At 45.1% G+C, this 15,817-nt stretch overlaps 1 protein-coding gene across 1 annotated transcript in view; it reads right to left on the bottom strand.

The window, feature by feature from the left end:
• LOC145345623 (dynein axonemal heavy chain 8-like) overlaps nt 1–15,817 on the bottom strand; it is a 1,557,438-nt gene that overhangs the window by 833,061 nt on the left and 708,560 nt on the right. The window contains exons 36-37 of the mRNA XM_080193457.1: nt 8,359–8,496; nt 2,463–2,703 (exon numbers count right to left, since the gene is read on the bottom strand). Coding sequence (XP_080049583.1) covers nt 2,463–2,703; nt 8,359–8,496 — 379 coding nt within the window. The remainder of the gene's footprint in view (nt 1–2,462; nt 2,704–8,358; nt 8,497–15,817) is intronic.

The following is a 15,817-nucleotide window of genomic DNA, read 5'->3' as shown; positions in this document are numbered from 1 at the left end:
AACAGGACTTGCAAATATCTCTGCAAGGACATTGGTCCCAACTCTGGCTGGGTCCAGCCCATCCAGTTTGTGCAGGTCCAAACTACCCCACAACTGGTCCCAGCACCTCAAGAATCTGAATCCCTTCTGGCCACATCATCTCTCCAGCCAATACTAAGAATAGAAATTAAACATTTTTTTGCAGATGTAAATTTTCTAAATATTAATTTTAGAGGGGGTTGGATATTCTCGCACAAGAAAAACAGAAAGCTACAATGCAAGTACAGCATGAATATAAGGAATTATTACTTCAATGGTCTAGAGCTTTGATGAAATTGTTCGTCGTGTTAGCCTCCAAACCAAAAGAAGAAAATAGTTTTACTGGAGGCAAGACAGCAAAGGTTCATATGTTTGAACTTAGGATGGAAGTGACGGTCAGGTAGGACATGGGAGTTAGGAGGGTTCAGTAGATTGGTTCCTGCAATGAGATAGATGTCCTGGAAGGCTGAATAAAATGAGCCTACAGAAGAATGAAAAGGAGGTCTCAGGCCCGATTTTACCATTTTCATTCTAAGTGCTGAATCTGGATGCAATTCAGGTCTGACTTGGAAATCTCTTTTCAGGTGGCCACATGCACTTAAGCTGAAAAAAATATTGCGAGTCTGAATTGCACTGTGGGTAGGGCTTATTGCATCCAAAACAATCGGAGCTCTGAACTGCGCATGCATAGTTAGAAAAACACATCACTCCTGGGCCGCAAAAAATGGATAAAGCAGCCTGATAGTGAAAAGCAGGAGCAATAGTCCCCACAGTCATCCCCCACCCCCACAACATAACTGTCCCTCTTATCCACTCCCCCACCACCCCCCACTCCCCTGCCCCGTTACCCAGACCAATTGCCCACAGAATGGCAGTAGGCCCCCTCTACCCTCCCTCTCACTAGAGATCCTTCTGGCCTCCCTGCGCCACCCCCCCACCAACAACCCCCCCACACACACACACACACACACACAAGAGATACACCCTACTTTTTAAGGCAAGGATAGATCAATTTTTGAACAATACAGGAATTAAGGGTTATGGTGAGCTGACAGGTAAGTGGAGCTGAGTCCACAAAAAGTAGAGCCATGATCTTAATGAATGGTGGAACAGGCTCAAGGAGCCAGATGGCCTACTCCTGCTCTTAGTGCTTGTGTTCTTATTTACAGTCATTCCCCCCCAACTAACCAGTGAGCGATTAGGCCTTCCCTTCCCGCCCCGCCCACCCCTCAACCAGAGATACATCTTACCCGCCTCCCTCCTCCCCAAACCAGAGAACAATTGAGTCTCCCTCCCCACCAGGGAATAAGCAGGCTTCCCCCCACCTGCCCACGAGAATGATCTGGCCTCCCTTCCCCAGCACCCCCTCCCCCCCAACCAAGCAGACAGTGATCTGCCCTCCCTCCCCTCCACCTCCCCCACCAGAGGTACATCTGACCTGCCTCCGCCTCCGCCTCCACCCCACCCCCCCCACCAGAAAATGTTCAGGCCTCCCTTCTTGCCCCTGCCCCCACCACCACCACCACCGTCACCACCGAGCTGAGTCAGAGAGCCATTGGAACCTCTGAACTCACCTCTTCAGAAGCTGGAATGCCCAAAACAGGCCTTTGCAGAGCAGGTCTGTTTCGCGCCGAATATGGACAGGTGAACATGATGGTAAAGGGAGAAAGGGGGAAATGCTGGTAAAGTTGGGCAGGCAACGCAATAATTCAATTTAAATACACGCAAATACATTTAAATCGCCGTTGCACCCATATCGGCCGCAAATCGGATCGCGGCCATTTTCGGGCCTTGGTAAACTGGGCATCTGCATGGATGTGGGCATGGATCTCAGTAATGGCCTCACGCCCAACTTTATCAAGTTTTCATGCTGAAAATGAACGCGATGCAATAGAAAAATCGGACCCCTCATTTAAATGTACTAGGTTCTGAAGGGGCTTGATAGGATAGACACTGAAGTTGTTTTATCTGGGGACAGATCTCTTGATAAGATTTTGGTCATTTCAGACTTAGATGAGAATTTTTTTATCTGAAGTAGTCTAGCATATTGACAGTACAATTAAAGATTGTTACTTGCCAGTGATGCTGACACCCAAAAAATGGATTTAATGGAACGGCCTAATGAAAATGCAGAAGCAGGTGCAGGATAGCTTTGAAACACATTGTCTACAATGTTGTATATTTGCTGAGGGGACATAGGAACTGGTAATTCCAAATTATCTAGAGCAGAATGGATGAGGCTGAATAATCAGAGGGAAGAGGGGCAGGGTCTGCAGGAAGGGGAGTAGGTGTTAAATTGAACTTCAGTAGAAGTCAATGGAAAGGAAAATGAGGCATAGTGTAAAACTGATTTGCAATTTGCTATTGCTCATTTTATACCATCAGACAAAAATAATGTATTCTTCTATGGGGTTTGAATGAGACTGACTAATGGCTCAACATACCTCAATATCATCCTTAAACGGAAGCAGAGGAGCATCCATAACATTTTTCAGAGTAAATGCTTCTGATGTCACATTAAATTTATGCCCTGTTACTGCAGATATTCGGTCCCAATGTCTCAGTTCCATTGACTTGTTGGCCATCATTTCAAGCAGGGGACATGATTCACTGAAATCATCTATTTTTTTCTTTAGATCTAGAAATGCTTGCCATTCCTTTAAGCCTTTGGGCAACCTCCGACACCTAGAAATGGTTCAGATGAAATAAAACGAATTAACATGGTGGCACAGTAGTTAGCACTGCTGCCTCACAGTTCCAGGGACTCGGTTTCAATTCCTAGCTTGGTCACTCTGTCTGTGTGGATTTTGCACATTCGCCCCCTGTATGCATGGGTTTCCTCCTGGTATTCTGGTTTCCTCACACAGTCTGAAAGACATGCTGGTAAGGCGCACTGACTATGCCACATTCCCCCTCAGTGTACCCAAACAGGTGCTGGAGTGTAGCGACTAGAAGATATTCATAGTAGTGTTAATGTTAGCCTACTTATGATCATTGTAGAACAATTGTAGAATCCCTACAGTAAAGGAGGAGGCTATTCGGCCCCTCGAGACTACACTGGCAACAATCCCATCCAGGCCCCATCCCTGTAACCTCACATATAAAGGGCAATTTAGCACAGCCAGCCACCCAACCCACAAGTCTTCGGAATGTGGGAGAAAAACTCAGAGGAAATGCATGCCAACACGGGGAGGACCTGCAAACTCCACACAATCCTCCTCCAACACATCTCCACTATCACCCATGACGCAAATAAAGTATAAAATGTATATTACACAACTTCACCGTATACTTCAGAAAAAAATCGAAAGTGCTGAAAAACTAAGGAAGTCTGGTAGCAATACAGTTTTCCTTTATTTATTCATTGTGCAAAGGTAGGCAATAGATCGGAAAATTGGACAGAATATAAGCAAAAGCAAAGGATGACTAAAAGATTATTAAGGGAGCAGAAATTACAATACAAGAGAAAACAAGCTAAAAATATAAGAACCAACAGGAAGGCAAATGGGATGCTGGCCTTCATAGCGACGGGGATTGAATATAAAAGTAGGGAGGTCTTGCTGTGACTGTACAGGGCACTGGTGAGGCTGCAGCTGGAGTACTGTGTACAGTTTTGGTTGCCGCACTTCTGCAAGGATATTTTGGCCTTGGAGGGAGCGCAGGAGGTTCACTAGGCTGATACTGGAGTTGAGGGTGTTGAGCTATGAAGAGAGGCTGAATAGACTGGGCTTGTACTCGTTGGAGTTTAGAAGGATGAGGGGGGATCTTATTGAGACATATAAGATGATGAAGGGGATGGATAGGGTAGAGGTGGAGAGGTTCTTCCCGCTCAGAAGGGACAGCAGAACTAGAGGGCACAGCCTTAAGATAAGGGGGGTGCAGTTTAGAACAGAGTTGAGGAGGAACTTCTTCACTCAAAGGGTGGTGAATCTCTGGAATTCTCTGCCCGTTGAAGTGGTGGAGGCTACCTCGCTAAATATATTTAAGACGCGAGTAGATAGGTTTTTGATAGGCAAGGGAATTAAGGGTTATGGGGAGAAAGCGGGAAAGTGGAACTGAGCCACTTCAGATCAGCCATGATCTTATTGAATGGCGGGGCAGGCTCGAGGGGCTAGATGGCCTACTCCTGCTCCTATTTCTTGTGTTCTTATGTATGTTCAATGGTAGGAGTTTTTACAAATATTTTACAAAAGAAAACAGTTAACAAAGTAAACCTTGGTCCTATAGAAAGTCAGTTTGGAGAATTGATAATGGAATACCAGGAGATGGCAGATGAATTGAACAAATATTTGCATCAATCTCCACTCTAAAGGATCCAAGTAACATCCCAGAAACAACTAAAAACCAGGAAGTAGGAGGTAGAGAGAAACTTAGGGACAGTGCAGTTATCAAAAAAGTGGTACTGTACTGCGGGCTGACAAGAGACTAGATCAAAGTACCTCACAAGAGGTTATTGCAGAAGGTCGAGGGACATGGAGTTGGGGGTAGGGTGTTAGCGTGGATAAAGGATTGGCTGTCAAATAGGAGGCAGAGAGTGGGGGTCAACGGGTGCTATTCGGATTGGCGGATGGTGACTAGTGGAGTGCCCCAGGGGTCGGTGCTGGGGCCTCAGCTTTTTACCATTTATATAGATGATCTGGAGGAGGGAACCGAGGGTAGGGTGTCGAAATTTGCTGATGACACCAAGATTGGGGGAACAGCAAATTGTGCGGAGGGTGTGGAGAGTCTGCAGAAGGATCTAGATAGGCTGGGCGAATGGGCCAGGAAATGGCAAATGGAATTTAATGTTGGCAAGTGTGAGGTGGTCCACTTTGGTAGGAAGAATGGTAGGAAGGACTATTACTTACGGGGCGAAAAACTGCAGCAGGCGACGGTGCAGAGGGACCTCGGGGTCCTTGTGCATGAGTCGCAAAAACCCAGCTTGCAGGTGCAGCAGGTGGTCAGGAAGGCGGATGGGATGCTGGCCTTCATCGTGAGGGGGATTGAATATAAAAGTAGGGAGGTCTTGCTGCAGCTGTATAGGGCATTGGTGAGGCCGCAGCTGGAGTACTGTGTGCAGTTTTGGGCGCCGTGCCTGTGCAAAGATATTTTGGCCTTGGAGGGAGTGCAGAGGAGGTTTACTAGGCTGATGCCGGAGTTGAGGGGGTTGAGCTATGAGGAGAGGCTGAATAAACTGGGCTTGTACTCGTTAGAGTTTAGAAGAATGAGGGGAGATCTCATTGAGACGTATAAGATGATGAATGGGATGGATAGGATAGAGGTGGAGAGACTCTTCCCGCTCAAAAAAGACAGTAGGACTAGGGGGCACAGCCTCAAGATAAAAGGGGGGCGGTTTAGAACGGAGTTGAGGAGGAACTTCTTCACTCAAAGGGTGGTGAATCTCTGGAATTCTCTGCCTGTTGAAGTGGTGGAGGCTGCCTCGCTAAATATTTTTAAGACACGGGTTGATGGGTTTTTGATAAGAGAAGGGATTAAGGCTTATGGGGAGAAAGCGGGAAAGTGGAACTGAGCAGCGACAGATCAGCCATGATCTTATTGAATGGCGGGGCAGGCTCGAAGGGCTAGATGGCCTACTCCTGCTCCTATTTCTTATGTTCTTATGTTCTTATGTTCTGATGGATATCCTAGAGTCTTTAAAGTGTGTCTCGTGAAACAGTTAAATCATTGGTTTTAATGTCATAAAATGCCTTCGTTTCTGGGAAGGTTCCATTAGATTGGAAGATGGCAAATATAACTCCATTATTCAAAAAGCAGGACTATAGGCCAGTTAACTGAAAATCTGTCATCGAATAAATGTTAGAAGTGATTGTTAAAGAGGTAACAGCAAAGCACTTGGATAAGCCCAAAGTAATCAGGCAGATTCAACATGATGTGTGAAATGGTAACTGTGTTTAACCAATTTATTACAGTCCTCTGAAGAAGTAAATGTGATGTGGATAAAGGGGAACTGGTGAATGTACTGGTGAATCCCTTCTGAAAAATGAAGTAAAGTATCACATCACAGGGTACTATAGAAAATAAAAGCTCATATCATAGGGTAACATATTGGCATGAATAGAAGATTAATTGACTAGCAGGAAGTAGAGAGTTAGGTACAAACGTTATTACAGGTTGGCAAGATGGCGTGAGTGGTGGAACCTCAACTGCTTACAATTTATATAAATGACTTGGATGAAGGGTTTAAACAGATAGTTGCTAAATTTACTGATGACACAAAGATAGGTAGGCACTCTGGGAAGACAGGGGCTGGGCTGGGGCTGACCCAGGAATTGTCGTGAGGACCGTGATGGTGTCGGGTGGGCAGCACTATGGTGGCCCCAGGAGGCCAGAAAATGGAAAGGCTGACAGATCGGGACTACTGTGCATATGCAGAGTTCCAGAACTGTCAGACTCCGGCATTAATAGGCCTCACTCACCTGAGATTTTAATGATATTCACGATTGTGACCTCTGCATTGACAGAGTGGGGAGATTCGAGTCTGAAATTTCACTGAAAAAACAGTCATGATCTAGATCAGTTTTCTTGCCAATTCAGCACTTTGGAAGAAGAAACAAAGGGGGCAATTCCCCCAAAAGTGCATCACCTTGTACTTATCAGAGCTAAATACCATCTGACACTACTCTGCCCATGTGACCAACCCATCAATAACCCATTGGGGCGGCATGTGGCACAGTGCTTAGCACTGCTGCTTCACAGCTCCAGGGACCTGGGTTCGATTCCTGGCTTGGGTCACTGTCTGCCTGGAGTTTGCACATTCTCCTTGTGTCTGCATGGGTTTCCTCCGGGTGCCCAGGTTTCCTCCCAAGTCCAAAGATGTGCAGGTTAGGTTGATTGGTCATGCTAAAATTTCCCTTAATGTCCTGAGATGTGTAAGTTAGAGGGATTAGTGAGTAAACATATAGGCATATGAGGGTAGGGCCTGGGTGGGATTGCAGTCGGTGCAGAATCGATGGGCTGAATGGCCTCTTTCTGCATTGTACGGTTTTTATGATTCCATATCTTCCTGCAACCTACAACCACCCAACCAATATGGTGTCAGCTGCACACTTGCTTGTCATTTCCCCAACATTTTCATCTATATTGTTTATATATATAACAAACAACAAGGGTTTCAGTCGTGATCCTTATGGTACACTGCTGGATATTGGCATCTAGTCATTCAAACAGCCTTCTACCACTACCCTTTGAGTCCTATTATTAAACCAGTTTCTGATCCATTTCACCAAGTTTCTATGAATTCCACGTGCTTTAACCTTCTCAATCAATCTCCCATATGGTACCTTGTTAAAAGTTTTGCTAAAGTCCATGTAAACTACATCAACTGCATTTTTCTATTTCCCTTAGTAGCTCTTAGTTCTTTTGATTTGATTTTTAGTAGCTTTAAAGTTCTCCCAATCCTCCAGTTTACCACTAGCTTTTGCTCTTTAGTATCCCTGATTTCCAGATGTTAACTCCCAGTTGAGACTTATAATATTTTGGTGAAAATCTACTGATGGCATTTGCTACTGTATTTCCCCCTTATTTTCAAATTGCATTCACCCTTGTTTATCTAGGGTCCCCAAAAGGAGGAGTCCTATGCTGATGAGGGAGATGTGGGTGATATTCCTAGCCTCCAGCCAAAAACATACAGCTGATCAAGATGGACATTGAGACAACAGAGAGCACAATAAGCTTCAGCTATAGTAACACTTCTTTGATTGGGGAGAAGAGTTTCTTTTGACTCCATTGGAGAAGATTGTCCTCAAAATAGTGAAGTACAAATATGTTTTTCTGAATTGATTTAAAGGGGCCCAGGAACAAGAGAAGTACCAGAGCCCATGATTTCTCTTGGGTCTGGGCTGCAAGAAAGAGAGAAACATGGGCTGGATTTTACTGATTCTAGCAAGGTAAGGCAGACACTTGAACAATGGGCTATTTCACATAGCATCACAGGTTTTATCACGTCATGGGTTTTGTCACATCACAGGACAGATGATCAAATCTTCAGGAATATATCAGACCAAAGCTATCAATGCCAGAATAACAGAAGATGCTGGAAAAATTCAGCTGATCTGCCAGTATCTATTAGGAGGGCAACACTTAACGTTTCAAATAGACAGACTACTCGTCAGAACTGAAAGGAGGGAGAGAGAAGAAACTGAAACAATAAGTAGCAACTTTAAGAATCAGAGACAGATGACCTGGTATGAGGGGGAAGAATGAGGTATTTTGCATTGATTGCTTTTCTAACGATGCTATGCTAGGTGCCATTAGTTTACCCTTCACAAAACATTCTTGAAATAAAAGTGCTATGCTTTATGGAATAACTTAGTTGAATATAAATCAGTTTAATTTAGTAACCTGTTTTGAAAGTCCGACAGCTCAGCATTAATCTTTTCAATGTCTAGTTCAGTCCACAGCACATCATAATAACCATTAATATTATTCATCACTGCATCATACAGACTGTACAATTTCTGCAGAAGCCCCAACTCTTTTCTGGAGAGAAAACAAAAATAGCAGTAGCAATTAAACAAAACAAGAAGACATCAGTTTGCTCTTTTCTCAGGTACTTGCATGTATAAGCAATTACGATATTGGGCTAAATGTTACACTGGAGCTAGTGGTTCTGCCCCCTTGCAAACAAGTCAGAAGTGAATCTACCTCCACTTGGGCAACACACTCTGCAGCTATAAAAAAGTTTGTTGAATTGGCCAGAGGCGGCATGTACTTTCTCACCAACAGGAAGTCCTCCCTTTTGGTATCTCTGGGAGCAGTGATCACGCCTGGGACTGCAGTGAGGTCACAGGAAGGCATCAGCATTAGAGAAATGGGATGCCATGAAACAGTGGTATTGTCACTGGACTAGTAAGCCAGAGACCCAGAGTAATATTTTTGGGAACTGGTGCAGAAGGTGAGGTCATATGGAATCAGAGGTGAACTGGCAAGGTGGATACTAAACTGGCTCTGTCAAAGAAGACAGAGGGTAGCAGTGAAAGGTGCGTTTCTAAATGGAATGCTGTGACAAGTAGTGTTCTCAGGGATCAGTGCTGGGACCTTTGCTGCTTGTAATATATAACAATGATTTGGAGGAAAATGTAACTGGATTGATTCGTAAGTTTGCGGACGACACAAAAGTTGGTGGATTTGCGGATAGCGATGAGGGCTATCAGAGGAAACAGCAGGATACAGGACAGGGAGATTGCAGATGGAGTTTAATCCGGACAAATGTGAGATAATACATTTTGGAAGGTCTAAACAGTTAGGAAATATCGAGTAAATGGCAGAACCCTTAAGAGTATCGATAGGCAAAGGGATCTGGGTGTACAGGTGTACAGATCACTGAAAGTGCAATGCAGGTGGAGGAGGTAGTCAAGAAGGCATGCAACATGCTTGCCTTCATCAGCCAGGATGTTGAATTTAAAAATTGGGAAGTCATGTTGCAACTTCATAGAATGTTAGTTTGGCCGCGCTTGGAATATGGAGTTCAATTCTAGTCGCCATACTACCAGAAGGATGTGGAGGCTTTGGAGAGGGTACAGAAAAAATTTACCAGGACGTTGCCTGGTATGGAGGTATTAGCTATGCGGAGAGATTGGAGAATCTTGGTTTGTTCTCCCTGGAGCAGCGAAAGTTGAGGGGGCAACCTGATAGAAGTCTACAAGATTATGAGAGACATGGACATAGTGGATAGTCAGAAGTTTTTTCCCCAGAATGGAAGAGTCAATTACTAGGGGGCATAGGTTTAAGGTGCAAGGGGCAAAGTTTAAAGGAGATGTACGAGGCAGATTTTTTTTTACATAGTAGTGGGTGTCTGGAACTCGTTGGCTGGGGAGGTAGTGGAAACGGATGCGGTAATGGCTTTTAAGAGGCGTCTTGCCAAATACAGGAATAGGATGGGAATGGAGGGATATAGTCCTCAGAAGGGTAGGGGGTTTTAATTAAGCCAGGCAGCATGGTTGGTGCAGACTTGGAGGGCCGAAGTGTCTGTTCCTGTGCTGTAATTTTCTTTTTTTTGTTCTTTGATCAAATCTCACTACAGCAGATAATGGAACTTAAATGCAGTATTTCATCTGGAATTAAAAGCTTAACGATGATCATGAAACCATTCTTGTGAAAACCCATCTGCTTCTCAAATGTCCAGGGAAGAAAACCTGCCGTCCTTACCTGGTCTGGCCTACATGTGACGCCAGGTCCACATTACTGTGGTTGACTCTTTAATGCCCTTTGAAATGGCCTAGCAAGTCACTTAATTGTATAAAACTTTGACAAAGAAAGCAAAAAAGAATGAAACCAGACCACCTAGCATCAACAGAGACCTTGGAAATGACAACGGCAAATCCAGACTTTGTTGATTCTGCAAAGTCCTCCTGACTAATAGTCATATATGAAACCAAACCTTACAAATAATGTCCTATCACCATCACCATTCTGAGTCCTGTACTATTGGCAGAGATGATGGCACAGTTGTATACAGTCAGGAGGGAGTTGCCCCGGGAGTCCTCAACATTGATTCTGGACATCACAAAGTCTTATGGCACGAGATCAAACATTCTGTTTGTCACGTGCTGTCCCCCTCAGTTAATGAATCAGTACTCCATTTTGAGTGCCACTTGGAGGAAGCATCAAGGATGACAAGGGTGCAGAATGTAATCTAAGTGAGAGACTTTAATCTCCTTCATCTAAAGTGGCTCAGTAGCACAACCGCAGGCCGAGCTGATCCGATCCTAAAGGACATAACTGCTGGACTGGGACTGCGGCAAGTGGTAAGGGAACAACAAGAAAGAAGAATATACTTGAACTCATCCTCACAACTTACTTGCTATAAATCCATCTATCTATGACAAAATTATGATGTGGAGATGCTGGCATTGGACTGGGGTAGGCACCTGATGAAGAAGCAGCCCTCCGAAAGCTTTGCTGCCAAATAAACCTGTTGGACTTTAACCTGGTGTTGTGAGACTTCTTACCATGACAAAATTAGTAGGAGTGACCACCAGACAGTCCTTGTGGAGACAAAATCCTGTCTTTACATCAAGAATACACTCAATTGTGTTATGTGGCACGACTACCGTACTAAATGGGATAGACTTTGAACAGATAGCAACACAAGACTGGGCATCCATGAGGCGCTATGGGCCATCAGCAGCAGCGGAATTGTATTCAACCACAAAATATATATAATCTTATGGCCTGGCATATCCCCCACCCTACCATTACCATCAAGGTGGGATCAATCCTGAAGCAATGAAGACTGCAGGAAGTCAGGAGGACAAAGTAGAAATGGTTCAGAGCTTCAAGTTTTTAGGTGTCCAGGTCACCAACAATCTGTCCTGGTCCCTCCATGCGGGCACTAGAGTTAAGAAAGCTCACCAATGCCTCTAATTTCTCAGGAGACTAAGGAAATTTGGCATATGTGCTAAAGTTCTCACCAACTTCTACAGATGCACCATAGAAAACATTTTTTCTGGTTGTATCACAGCTTGGTATGGCTCCAGCTCTGCCCAAGACTTCAAGAATCTCCAAAGGCTTGTGAATGAAGCCCAATCCATCACACAAACCAACCTCCCATGCATTGACACTATCTACACTTCCTGCTGCCTCAGAAAAGCAGCCAACATAATTAAGGACCCCACACCCCCTGGATATATTCTCTTCCATCAGATAAAAGATACAAAAGCCTGAGGTCACATACCAACCAACTCAACAACAGCATTTTCCTTATAAATTAGCTATGATAGTAATACTACATTCTCCACTCTCCTTCTCTATGTATGGTATGCTTTGTCTGCATAGTACGCAAGAAACAATACTTTTCACTGTATACTAATACATGTGACAAGAATAAATTAAATCTAATGCCAGGCAAACTTAAAAATGGGGTGCCAACCTGGTGAAGCATAGGACTAGCGTGCCAAACAGCATAAATAATAAACAGTGCTAAGCAATTCCACATCTAACAGGTCAGTTCTCAGCCCTGCAGTCCTGCCATATCAGGTCTTGAATGGTGGTAGAGTCAAACAACTCACTGGAGGAGGAGGCACCACAAATATCCTCATCCTCAATGATGGAGAAGGTCAGCAGATCAGTGCAAAAATAAGGCTGAAGAACTTGCAACTCTACACTTGCCAGAATTGTGGAGTGCATTATCCACCCTGGCCATCTCTGGAGGTCCCCATCATCAGAATTGCCAGTCTACAGCCAATTTGACTTACTCCACTATCTGATATCAAGAAACAGCTGAAGCCACAGGATACTGAAAAGACCGTGACAATATCCCGGCAGTTTGCTGTGAACAAACTACCCAGCATTTAGGAGAACAGCAAACAAAATGCCATGACAACCTCTGCAAGCTGTGCCCAATCATTGACATAGATACCACCAAGTGAGAATACCACCTACTAGATACGCAGTACTTACTCATGCATCTCGGCCAATGTTGTCTACCTTATACGCTGCAGGAAAGGATGTCCTGAGGTGTGGTACATTGGCAAGACCATGCAGACGTTATGACAACAGATGAATGGACAGCACATAAGAACATAAGAAATAGGAGCAGGAGTAGGCCATCTAGCCCTTCGAGCCTGCCCCGCCATTCAATAAGATCATGGCTGATCTGAAGTGGCTCAGTTCCACTTTCCCGCTTTCTCCCCTAAACCCTTAATTCCCTTGCCTACCAAAAACCTATCTACCCGTGTCTTAAATATATTTAGCGAGGTAGTCTCCACCACATCAACGGGCAGAAAATTCCAGAGATTCACCACCGTTTGAGTGAAGAAGTTCCTCCTCGACTCCGTTCTAAACTGCTCCCCCCTTATCTTGAGGCTGTGCCCTCTAGTCCTGCTGTCCTTTCTGAGCGGGAAGAATCTCTCTACCTCATAACATAACAATTGCCAGCAAGGAGTGTCCCCTTCCAGTCAGGGAACACTTCAACAGTCCAAGGTGTTCAACCTCTGATCTTCGGTTCTCCAAGGCGGTCTTCAAAACATGACAATGCAAAATTGCCAAGCAGAAACTAATAGCCAAGTTTCGCCTGCATGAGGAGGGCCTCAACCAGAATTTTGGGTCCATGTCACATTACATATGTCTTTTTCTGCATGGAGGTTAGTCACCAGTGGAGTGCCCCAGGGATCTGTTCTGGGACCCTTGCTGTTTATAATTTTCATAAATGACTTGGATGAGGAAGCGGAGGGATGGGTTGGGAAGTTTGCTGATGACACAAAGGTTGGTGATATTGTAGGTAGTTTGGAGGGATGTCAGAAGTTGCAGCATAACATAGATAGGATGTAAGGCTGGGCGGAGAAGTGGCAGGTGGACTTCAACCTGGATAAATGTATAGTGGTCCAGTTTGGCAGGTCAAATGGGATGAAGGAGTATAATATCAAGGGTAGGACTCTTAGCAGTGTAGAGGATCAGAAGGACCTTGGGGTCCGGGTCCATAGGACTCTCAAATCGGCCTCGCAGGTAGACAATGTGATTAAGAAGGCATATGGTGTACTGGCCTTCATCAATCGAGGGATTGAGTTTAGGAGTCGGGAGATAATGTTGCAGCTTTATAAGGCCCTAGTCAGACCTCTCTTGGAACACTGTGCTCAATTCTGGTCGCCTCATTACAGGAAGGATGTGGAAGCTATTGAAAGGGTGCAGAGGAGATTGACAAGGATATTGCCTGGATTGGGTGGCATGCCATACAAGGATAGGTTGAGGGAGCTCGGTCTTTTCTCCTTAGAGAGACGAAGGATGAGAGGGGATCTGATAGAAGTGTATAAGATGTTGACAGGTATAGATCGGGTGGATTCTCAGAGGCTTTTTCCAAGGGCTGGAATGGCTGCTACGAGAGGACACGGGTTTAAGGTGCTGGGGAGTAGGTACAGAGGAGATATCAGGGGTAAGTTTTTCACTCAGAGGGTGGTGGGTTAGTGGAATCGGCTGCCGTCGGTGATGGTGAAGGCAAATTCAATAGGGTCTTTTAAGAGACTTCTGGATGAGTACATGGAACTTAATAGAATTGAGGGTTATAGGTAAGCCTAGTAGGTATGGATATCATAGGCACAACTTGTGGGTTGAAGAGCCTGTTTGTGCTGTAGTTTTTCTATGTTTTATGTTCTATGTTCTACATGCAACCCCCACCATTTGGCCTGGGCTTGCAAAATCCCTCTAATTGTTCTGGTTTGAGACAATTCACACTTCTTTAATCTGTGATTATCGCTTTCTCCACTAGCACTGTCTGTACTTCTAAAGACTTGATTACCTGTAAAGTGTCGCATTCCGACCATTATCTTGCAATTATGCCTTTGCCAATGTATGTTGTTGTTGTGAACCTACCTCTCTGTTCACCTGATGAAGGAGCTGTGCTCTGAAAGCTCATGATTCCAAATAAACCTGGACTTTTATTTCCAGTTTGGACGAGAAATAAAGTGGACTTTAACCGGCTGCTGTGAGAGTTCTTATTGTGCCCACCCCAGTCCAATGCCCATATCTCCACATCTTAATAAGGATGACCTGCATTTAAGTCCCAAGGACAGACAGGCAAGCAAGAAGGTCAGCCCCCACATTCTCAAAGAGGGAGCTCGCATGTCTTCTGGATGCAGTGGAAGAGAGAAGGGACACATTATTCCCACCGGATGGGCATCGAACCAGGGGAATGGATGGCAGAGAGGGCTAGAAGACAAAGGCCATTGGCAATTAATGCACGGTCACTGGCACGGGGAACCAGCTGCCAGTGCAGGAAGAAATTGAATGAACTCTCTGGGGCAGCAAGGCTGAGTGCACATCCTGTCCTGGAATTGTCCCTAATGCGACCTTGATGTGTGCATACACCTTCCCCCCAAGATAGCCTGCAGACTTGAAGCCCCTGACCACCGAGCAAGGAAAATGTTCCCAACAGTGGGTGTGTCCAGAACCAGGGTTCGCAGCCTGAGGATACAGGGTACACTATTTAGGACAGAGATGAGAAGTAATGTCTTCACCTAGAAAAGTGGTCAGCCTCAGGAATTAGTTAAGTAGTTAATATTGAATGTTTTCAAGGAGCAATTAGATATAGCACTTGAGCTGAAAGGAATCAAAGGATTTGGATAAAGGAGGGATCAGGGATCAGTTGGATGATCAGCCACGATCAGAAATGGCGGAGCAGTTTCAAATGGTCTCCCCCGTTTCCATTTTGTTTTTATAGGTGTGGGTGGAGGTATGAAGCTCCCTGTCAGAGGTGGATGGTTGTAGTAATTCCGTGGAGGTGAAAGCCCCGTCACCAAGTTACCATTTGCACCATACACAGCCCGCTCTCCAGTTGCACCCTGCTGAATGCAGGCTGGGAATCTGACACACCTGTTTGCATAATTTCTGACTCAAACAGTCTCCCCCGCTTCAAAGTGCTTCTCACGGTGAGTGTTGTTATGGCCCCTGCATTGGGCTTCCTGGTATCCTCTGTGCATCCTGACACTGGCAACCATAGCAATGTTACGTTGGGCAGGGCTCTACAGGAACTGCTGTCAGTCTGGGCTTAACCTGGCCTTATCTAGGTGTAGACTTGGGCTGCCTCATATCCAAATCCTTCTGGAGGGCCACTATGTAGTGGCCTGCCCCATAGTGGTAGTCCCCTAACCCACTCTGCCTGGTGTTGGCCTCTAACTCCATTGGGATACCTTGGAGTTCATGTGCCCCGCTTGCTGCTTTTTTTTTGAAACAACAAAGCTAGTTGTAATGCCAGTTTACAGTCCAGCTGGGTCTCCGCCAACAGCGTTTCTGTACTGTCAAATCTTTAATTCCACACAGCAACCAGTCTCAGAGCATCTCATTTAGCACCCCCCCCCCCCCCCCACTG

This window comes from Carcharhinus amblyrhynchos, chromosome 7, assembly GCF_965287045.1.
Source record: "Carcharhinus amblyrhynchos chromosome 7, sCarAmb.v2.hapA, whole genome shotgun sequence".
Lineage (NCBI taxonomy): Eukaryota > Metazoa > Chordata > Chondrichthyes > Carcharhiniformes > Carcharhinidae > Carcharhinus > Carcharhinus amblyrhynchos.
This window is presented reverse-complemented; position numbering and strand designations above follow the sequence as displayed.